Source organism: Nymphalis io, chromosome 18 (assembly GCF_905147045.1).
Source record: "Nymphalis io chromosome 18, ilAglIoxx1.1, whole genome shotgun sequence".
Classification (NCBI taxonomy): Eukaryota; Metazoa; Arthropoda; class Insecta; order Lepidoptera; family Nymphalidae; genus Nymphalis; species Nymphalis io.
In genome coordinates, this window is record NC_065905.1 from 3,032,362 (window position 1) to 3,042,630 (window position 10,269).

Genomic DNA, 10,269 nt, shown 5'->3' on the forward strand with positions numbered 1-10,269 from the left:
ATGGATCGTAGCTCGATAGGGTTGTTGCTAAAGATCTCTCGCCTGGCAGGTATAGCACCCTTCAAGTATGCGCCAGAATTCTAAGTATCGCGTGATTTGTTAATATAAGGAACAGTTTTCATCATATTTAACGATATTGAAAACTATCTAATAATAAAAATTGGTGTTAAATTATTAAGTCCCATTTTGGACACGTATAAGGCTTATTATTCTATTAGAATATGAGCCAGAATAAATAATATGATGTATGAGTTTTGTAGCTATGTAAAATGTGTTTCGACATTTTTAATGTGTTAAAAAAGGAATATTATAGCGTCTCATACGCTTATATAATGTAAATTGTTTCGCATAGCAAAATAAATTCTTGCTTTTATTGATTGTTGAGTACTACGTTCATGAGTTTCCTTTCATTGCGTAATGATTGTTCATCGAAATCCTGTCATGAAATAAATTAATTTCATCATTTTACATAAATAAGAATACGGACTAATAATAAAGGGACGGGATGAGTTGAAATTTGTTCGGAAAAATGTTGAAATAATGTTTGTATGAAAAAAAATGCAAATACCCATCCAATCAAGGAAGGAATGAAGAAAGGTTCAAAAAATATATTTATATAACAACTAATTAGAAACGAGTTTCAGCACACTCCAATTTTAATATATGTCTTTGTTTGTCCTGGAATTGTAAACTGTCAAAGGCCAAAAAAATATATAAACAAACAAAAGTTATTAACATATCTATAATTCGGGCATGACCTTATCTTAACGTATAAGAAAAAAAATCACATAAATTAATAATACTTTTATCTTTTCAGGCTAATCGATGAATGAATGATAAACGAAGATTATTAACAATATAAAACGTCGCTAGAAAATAAAAACACTTTAAAATTAAACAATGTTCGTAATAACACTGTTGGCTCTCGTTGGCGCCGCGATTGGTGAGTACATTATTATTTATTTTAATTCAATATTAATAAGAAATACCAGAAATATTATAGAAAAAAAAGAATTCATTTATGAACTCAATGAGAATTGAAACTACTGCTTAAGTATACCAGTATGCAAGCCGAAATAGCGCACGCATACATTGGATTTCCTCGCATTAATAGTATTAAGCCAGAATGTTTTTTTTTTACTGTAAATATTGAAACTTATACAATGAATTTACTTTAATTTTTTTCTCAAGCTTCGTATTATAAAATTGTAATCCTATGTGGCCTTACTTTAGTAATGAGGAATAACTGCACAATCATTTCACACAACAACAACAACACACAAAATAAATAGTTACTGAATATATGTGGGTGTTTATATTTGGTTTACAACGGTCTATAACAAATCTATACTAATATGGCTGACTGCCTCGTTCTAGGGGCTTGATACAAGGCCGCAGCCCCGAAGGTCTTATCCGTGCAGTGACTCTCTTTCCCATGGGTGTCGTAAGAGGCGACTAAGGGATATCTGAGCGACCATCTGCTCATCTGGTGGTAGGATGCTAACATCCGCCTGGCTTGTTACCGCCGTACGCATGGTGAAAAACTCGTGAAGTGGCTTGCAGCCGCGTTTCGAGGTCAGCCAGCGTACAGCCAGAGCCCGAGCGAGTATTGCAGCGATGGGTGTTGGTCCGATTGGAGACGGCTGTTGAACCAATGCCGGGGGAAACTGTATTGACCTGCCGGTCAGGGAGACCCGAAAAAACGGCTGTTCCGCTGGCCGCCCGTGGCATAGTACAGGGGCCCGAGCGTGCCTAACCAGCTCGTGAGGCTGCCCCACCAGGCCACGCATAATCTCGGGGTGAACCGTCGTGCCGGTTGGTGACCGGTAGGTGGGGTCCCGGCGGCCACTTCCGGGGGGGTTCGGGGGCCCTTCCGTCCGGCGGGTCAGTGTATTTTTCCTTTTGGCAACCACTTGGGGAAACACGCCTCCACACTTTGCCCATCCCTATCGTGGCAATACATCGCTCGCTTCACGTCTCTTTTCCATTTCATTTTTCCCAAATGGCGCAACAAAACAGAAATAACGGGCGTACAGCGGTGCACACCCCCACCATACCCTCGCTGTTTGAGGTCGAGTTCTCTAACATCCGAAGACTCCACACTAACCTCAACGCTGTCCACCACCATCTCGAGACAGCACGGCCAGCAATGTTGTTTCTCACGGAGACACAAATACTCCGTCCTGCCGATACCAGCTACCTTAATTATCCCGGCTACACGCTTGAAGAATCCTTCAAAGCGAAAGCCGGAGTATGCTTGTTCGTCAGGACGGATGTTTGCTGTCACCGACTGCGCTGTTTGGAGGACCCCTCCTTCTCCATGTTGGTGGTACGTGTAGACCTGGTTCGTCAGAGCCGAGTCTACGTGTGCCTCTACAGATCCCACAATGGTGACTTGGAGACAAGCCGATTATTTGACCATCTTAGTCGGGTGGCAGATGCTGCGCAAGAGCAATTTCCTAACACGGAATTGGTGTTTTTGGGGGATTTTAATGCTCACCACGAATCCTGGTTGAAATCCCTCAAAACTGACCATGCTGGAAGGACTGCTCATGCTTTTGCTCTCACACATGACTTGACCCAACTGGTTGATCAGCCCACCAGGATCCCAGACATTGATAGGCAAGCACCTTCTCTACTGGACCTTCTGCTGACTTCTTACCCGGTGGAATATCAGGTAATGGTTCAGGCTCCTCTTGGCTCTTCGGATCACAGCCTTATTTTTACCAGAGTGCCACAGGCCAAGCTGCCGCCACTAGCGGTATGCAAACGTCGCGTTTGGCACTATAAGTCGGCGGATTGGGACGGTATGCGCGATTACTATGCGTCGGTCCCTTGGAAGGAACGTTGCTTCAGTGGGAATGACCCGACAGCTAGTGCCGCTGCTGTTGCTGGCGAGATCATGCTGGGAATGGAATACTACATTCCTAGCTCAGATCTCGTCAGTAGGAGTACGCGTAACCGTTGGTTCACTCGTGAATGTGCCGATGCTGTATCATCTAAGCAGGCGGCATATCGCAAGTGGATCAACGGCTGCATAACCGGGGCATCTAACATTGACTCACTGAAAGCAAACTATAATAAAAATTCCAAGTCCTGTAGAAAGGCATACACGAGAGCGGATGCACAGATGCGCATTGTACAGATTGGTCATGACCTTGTTTCGCATCCTAGGGGCTCCCGTAGCTTCTGGCGTCTGACCAAGTCTGTGCAAAACAATTTCTGCCAACCTTCACTGCCACCGCTCAGAAATCCGGACGGATCGCTAGCTCACAGTCCGCAAGAGCAAGCTGATCTCCTGGCTAAACTCTTTGCCGACAATTCCGTCATCGATGATTGTAGTGCACTGCCACCTACAATACCTGCATGTGGCCATACGATGCCTGACATTAAAATCAGGCAACGTGATGTGCGTGCGGAGCTGCAATCACTTGATGTACGGAAAGCTAGCGGTCCTAATGGAATACCAGCCATAGTGCTGAAGAAGTGCGCAGCGGAGCTGTCTCCTGTGTTAACGCGCCTGTTCCAACTTTCTCTCTCTTCGGGAAGTGTGCCGGAGGCTTGGAGAAGAGCTAATGTGCAAGCGGTTCCCAAAAAAGGGGATCGGTCTGACCCGGCAAATTATCGGCCAATAGCTATCACCTCAGTACTTTGTAAGAAGATGGAACGGATTTTAAACAACCAACTGATCCATTACCTAGAAGATCACTCTTTAATTAATGATCGTCAATACGGGTTTCGACCAAAACGGTCCACAGGTGATCTTCTAGCGTACGTAACGCACCTCTGGGGTGAAGCTATCGACAAGCATGGAGAATCGTTGGCTGTCAGCCTCGATATCTCCAAGGCTTTCGACAGGGTCTGGCACAGAAGTCTTCTCTCCAAGCTGCCGGCATATGGTCTGCCTGCTCAGCTATGCACCTGGATTGCCAGCTTCCTACACAAGCGTAGCCTTCGTGTTTTAGTTGATGGTTGCGCTTCACAATTCTATGTAGTGAATGCTGGGGTCCCCCAGGGATCTGTGCTATCTCCCACACTCTTTCTTTTGCATATCAATGATATGCTCTCTCTTGGGAACATACATTGCTATGCAGACGATAGTACAGTGCATGGTGGATACCACGGACGCGCAGTGGCTGGGCGAGCGGAAATTGAGGAGAGGCGGAGGAATCTTGTCATTGAACTCGATAGGACGTTAGAGCTCATCACCAAATGGGGCTCTGATAATCTTGTTGAGTTTAATGCCAAGAAAACACAGGTATGCGCTCTCACGGCGAAAAAGTCAACATTTTCCCCTCTTCCCTCCCTCTGTGGTACTCCGCTGGTGATGCAAAGCAAAATCGCCATGCTGGGGATTGACGTTCGCTGCGACCTTAGTCCAAGGGATTACATCGAGGCTGTTATAAAAACAGCTTCACGGAAACTCGGAGTTCTGAACAAGGTGCGGCGCTTTTTCACGCCACAACAACTGTGCCTGCTGTACAAAACACAGGTACGGTCTTGCGTGGAATATTGCTCGCACCTTTGGGATGGCTCCGCTAAGTACCTACTTGAGGCCTTGGACCGGTTGCAGCGACGTGCCGTACGCATTATTGGCGACGTAAAGGTCACAAACACCTTTGAACCTTTACAATTGCGTCGTGAGATAGCAGCACTGAGCGCTTTCTATCGACTGTATCACGGCGAGTGCTCTGAGGAATTATTCTCTCTAATTCCTGCTTCCCCCGTCCTTCTTAAGTCCACGCGAGCTGGTTCTCGATGTCACCGCCTAACTGTGACATCAATTCCATCGCGAACAAAGAAATTTGGCAACTCCTTTCTTTGTCGCACTTCCAAAAAATGGAATTCCTTACCAGCTCACGTGTTCCCCTCCTCTTACAACCCGGGTTCCTTCAAACGAGGCGTGAAGAGGCATCTTGCGGGCCGACAAGGCGAAGGCGGCTAGTGCAGAACGTTTTTCCTGTCTGTACTGGCCGTCGTCGCGTTTGGACTCTACTACCACTTACCAACAGGTGGAGTAGAGTCATTTGCCCTCCCGGCGAATATAAAAAAAAAAAAAGGTTCTGGGTTCAATTCAAAAAGTTATTGGGTTTTTCTATCAGAAAATTCTCAGTAGCAGTCTGGGGTCTGGAAGTTGGAAGTGTGTGTGTGTGTGTGTGTGTGTGTGTGTGTGTGTGAGTGTGTGTGTGTGTGTGTGTGTGTGTGTGTGTGTGTGTGTTGAAAGCACGTAAAGCCGTTGGTCCTGCGCCTGAACTCTTTTCAGTCGTGTCAGATTGCCATCCCATCGGATTATGAGAGTTAGGGAATAGAGAGTACACCTGTGTTTGCGCACACACTTGTGCACTATAATATCTCCTGCGTAGTTGGCTAATCTCTCTTGAGATTGGCCACCGTGGCCTACAAGACATTATTATTATACTAAGTTTATTTTGTGGCATCATTGTAACAATGTAGCTGGTAAAGGAGCATTATATTAATTTAATTAAATCGTATAATTTATACTAACTAATATTTTTTTCTTTTTACAGCGGCTCCAAGCGCATTCGCTCCGTTTATAGTTGAAGGATCGGCACCAAACGCACTTGCTCCGCGTATTGTTGGAGGAACTGATGCTAATATAGAAGATTACCCCTTTATGGCTAATATTTTAATAGCTTTCGAAGAAGAAAATCCTTTTCCTTATATGTCCTTCTGCGGTGGCTCTCTTATTACATCCAGATCGGTTCTTACTGCTGCCCACTGTTTAATGTCGAGTGAAATCGAGTTAAGTCGAAATTATTTTTTTTCTTAGAATTATGACGCTTACGATAACACATTGGTGTGATACAGTGTGCCGTCTGCTGGCTTGCACAACGTTTTTTCATGTCAGCTTAATATCCATTTTACTGACATGTCTACTGTATACTTTAAAATGTTAAGATATCATCATTCACTTACACACAAAAAGATAGAGACAAAACAAAAAATATAATACAATTATGATTGTATCATATGATATGTCATATCCCGCCTTTAATTAAATAATGGATAAAAACATCAGGCACATTAAACCACCAATATCTAAATTGGTAGAAAGATACACTAAAGGTACTAACTAGCAACACAACTGCAAGACAACATTAAAAATGTATTTATTTAAAATATAGTATTTGCGTATTGCAAAAGGCTTATTAGAGAAGTCCTTGTATATAACGTAACGCAGCGTTTAAATTAATATGTCATTACATATATGCTATAACTATATTTTATAAAATTTTGCATTTCTATATGATATTAAAGGTTAAATGCTGTGAATTTTTTTTTTAAAACATATCTTGCATTTTCACAGACAAGGCCTTGTAGATAAAAGTCAATTCCGAGTGCGACTTGGCTCTTCACTTCCATACACTGGCGGTCACTTACATAGAGTAGAAAGTTTGCTTGATCATCCTGGATATGCGTATCCTAAAGCATACCACGACATTGGAATTCTGAAACTCGCCACCCCCGCCATACTCTCCGACCGCGTTGCACTTGCCCCTATCGCTGGACCCAACTACTGGGTCCCAGATAACACTACCCTCACCACTGCCGGATGGGGGACAATTCAGGTATGTTAACTGACTCGTTTACACAACACACAATTAGTTTCTTAACCAAAAATATTTTTTTATTAAGTACACTATATCAATTTACATTCATGTTATATGGTAACCCGATGGTAAATGGTCACCATCGCTCATAGACAGTGGCAAAGCTAAATCATCTCATACATTGACAATGCGCCGCCAACCACGGGATATATGATGATTTAAATTGATTATTACTAGTTTTACAATAGTTTTTATTTAGTATTTACTGGTAGTGTAGATATTTCTAGGTCAACTCTTTCCAGTATAAATTTGGTGATAGAGCTTTATGCAAGCTATTAAATCGTGATGATAAAATGAATTAATTGTTAATTAATTATTATTTAAACAATAATTTCTTCTTTCACAGTCTTTTTTTAGACCCGCAGAAATCCTTCAGCAAGTAGATATAAAAATGATCAACCACGATTTCTGTAGAGAAAATTACGCTAAACTGCAGTCTGTTCATGGTGACGACATTCCTAATGTAACATCGGAAATGGTATGCGCTGGATTATTAGCTGGTGGTAAGGGTGTTTGCTATGGTGATTCAGGAGGACCTCTTCTTCACCAAGGAGTTGTAATTGGAATCACCTCTTGGGGACAACCATGTGCCCGCGCGGAGTTTCCTGGTGTCTTTGTTAACGTACCTTCTTATACCAGTTGGATTGTTGATAATGCATAAAAATGATGTTTAATCAAGTAAATCTGTTTTATTTACACCGTAAAGTAATTCAAGTTCAAGTGAAGCTAACATTATAATTGTATTAGCGTCACTCGTATTGTAATTGTGTAAAAATATACTACACCGATCCTAGTACAACCAGTGGGGCAAAATTTGTTAAGTATTTCCTAAATTAAATTAGATTTCACCCAGAATTCATCTTTCGTCTGATAAAAAGTATGAGACCTCTTTATTTTATTTAAAAACCTTATTGACCACCACATTGTGTAGTAGGACAAAATGCGGACTTAATGCCTAAAGCAATTCTCTTTCTTTCTTCTTTCCTATATATCACTTAATATCACCATATATTGTAAAATAAAGACCCCGCCATGTCTGTCTGTCTGTTCGCACGCGATAACTATCGAACGGATTTTCAAACAGATTTCACCAATGAACGAAGTGACTTTTCAAAATAGTTTACGTGTATAATTCATTACAATTTTGTGAAAATTGGCTGATCATCGCAATATCAACTGAGAGCTTTATTGGCGTGAACGCGGTATTACAATATATAAACGTTTTATGTAGAACATTATTCTACCTGTGCGAAGCTGGGAAAAACAACAACATTCTGACAGTGTGAGTAAAAATGTAGAAATAGCGCTTATAACCTTGAACAGAAAAAAAAGTAATTTTTGATTTATCTATATTTTTTAATGTTACGTTATTTAAAAAGAGAAATAAGTAGCAAAACAAATTAATGGTATATAAGGTTATATTTTCGATGAAGGAAAACATCGTGAGGAAACCTGCATGTGTCTAATTTCATCGAAATTCTGCCACATGTGTATTCCACCAACCCGCACTGGAGCAGCGTGGTGGAATAAGCTCCAAACCTTCTCCTCAAAAAAAAAAGGGAGAGGAGGCCTTAGCCCAGCAGTGGGACATTTACAGGCGGTTACTGTAAGGGTATGAACAAAGACTAAAGACTAATAATAGCAAATATAAAAACGTTCGTAATTACTTCAATAAACGCAAATAACAATGCAATGCTAACCAACAAAATTAAATCCTCTTGTTAAGTTAAAAATGCCGAGTGGAGAAAAAGTAGGCTCAATAAATGTAACGTGATAGATGAAGCTGCTTAAGTCATCTGAATGTTGCTCTTTAATTATGTATATAAGTTGACTCAACTGTTGTTGTACATGCTGTAACTAAACAAACTTGCTGTAGTCCAAGAGTCAAACTCTGTCCCTGCAAAATTTCTAATATTTACTGTTCTTTAATACTCAATATAATATAATTACCTATCTATTGCTTGTCACGGGGTTCTCGTGTGTAGGGGGGTAACGAACCCCCTACACACGAGAACCCCGTGACCCAAGACCATTACATTAATAAAAGAAAGAGTTTATAAAATAGTCATTCATTTGTTTTTTCCTCATTTTTTTTTCTTTGGCGTCACTTATTACCGCACAATGGAAAACATGATATATCGGTATATTTAGTTTTAGCGTGGCACCAGTGCTGCAGAAACACCTATAAAGAATAATGATGTGTACGGCGCTGGTGTCGCAAAAGAAAGCACGGTACGTTTTTGGTTTCAACGTTTTCGTTCTGGAACTTTCGACCCTCAGAACCAAACCCCGTGGACGGCCGGAGACCAAAGTGGAAAATGAAGAATTGAAGGCTATTCTGGAAGCGGATCCATCACAAAGCACTTCAGAGATAGCTGCAGGCTTCAGGATTAGTGATAAAACTGTATTAATCCACTTGAAGCAAATCGGGAAAGTAAAAAAACTAGAACGATGGGTACCTCATGAATTGAGTGAATCGAACTTGCAAACACGTGTTGACTGCTGTGTTACTTTGCTTAACCGACACAATAATGAAGACATTTTAAATCAAATCATTACTTGTGATAAAAAGTGGATACTGTACGATAATTGGCAGCGCTCGTCGCAATGGCTGAACTCTGGGAAATCAGCCAAATCCTGCCCTAAACGAAAATTGACTCAGAAAAAGTTACTTTTGAGTGTTTGGTGGACTAGCGCCGGTGTCGTTCAATACAGCTTTCTTAAATCTGGCCATACGATTACCGCAGATATCTATTGTCAGCAACTGCAAACCATGAAGGAAGAACTAGCTGCTAAACATCCGAGATTGGTTAATCGCTCTAGGCTACTGCTGCTTCACGACAACGCAAGACCACACAATGCACAACAAACAACCACTAAGTTAGATGAGCTACAATTGGAACGTCTGCGACATCCAGCATACTCCCTGGACCTTGCTTCAACAGATTACCAATTTTTCCGGAATTTGGACAACTTCTTACAAGAGAAAAAATTCAACTCTGATGCGGCAGTCCAAACCCCCTTCAAAGAGTTTATTAATTCTTGCCCCCATTGGTTTTTTTAGTAAAGGGATCAATGAACTACATATGAGATAGCAAAAGTGAATAGATAACAACGGTGCATACTTTGATTAATTGAATATATTTTACAAAAAAAAATGACTTTATATTCCTCCCATACAAAACGCCAATTTCATATGTAAGGACCTAATAGTAAGCTTATCTTAAAACATATTATTATTTTATTATTTAAAATAGATAGACGGACTGGAAAATGGGTAACGTGATAGTAAATGGTCACCACCGCTTGTCAATTCGCCACTAAAATTGGAAAGTAAAATGATCCCTTGTGCCTATGTATATTATGCCTCACTCTCCCTTTAAAACGTAACTCAACAATACTAAATACTGTTTTAACGCCCAAGAATATGCAAAACTCTAACACCAAGAAAGTAAAGAGAACATACCCACTAGCTTAGAATAATTATTAAAAAAAATCTTTTGATTATAAGTTATAAAGCTTTTGCTTTTCATAAAAAGTAGCTCCGATTTAAATCAGTACCTATTTTTATTATTTAAAAAACGTCAATGTAACGTCATTGAATGTAGTTCGATAACAGAGCAAAATTTGCTCTTTT

The 10,269-nt window shown here is 40.9% G+C and overlaps 1 protein-coding gene across 1 annotated transcript; it reads left to right on the forward strand.

The window, feature by feature from the left end:
• Positions 1-7,293, forward strand: LOC126775663 (trypsin, alkaline C-like). The gene is made up of 3 exons (XM_050497728.1): positions 1-20; positions 6,329-6,590; positions 6,979-7,293. Exons 1-3 carry the CDS (start codon positions 1-3, stop codon positions 7,291-7,293), a joined length of 597 nt encoding a protein of 198 aa, XP_050353685.1.
• Positions 7,294-10,269: the final 2,976 nt, after the last annotated feature.

Coding starts and splice junctions, on each gene's coding strand:
- LOC126775663 (XM_050497728.1), top strand. CDS start 1: ATGGATCGTAGCTCGATAGG. Junction 21..6,328: donor ATGGATCGTAGCTCGATAGG/GTTGTTGCTAAA, acceptor GCATTTTCACAG/ACAAGGCCTTGTAGATAAAA. Junction 6,591..6,978: donor CCGGATGGGGGACAATTCAG/GTATGTTAACTG, acceptor CTTCTTTCACAG/TCTTTTTTTAGACCCGCAGA.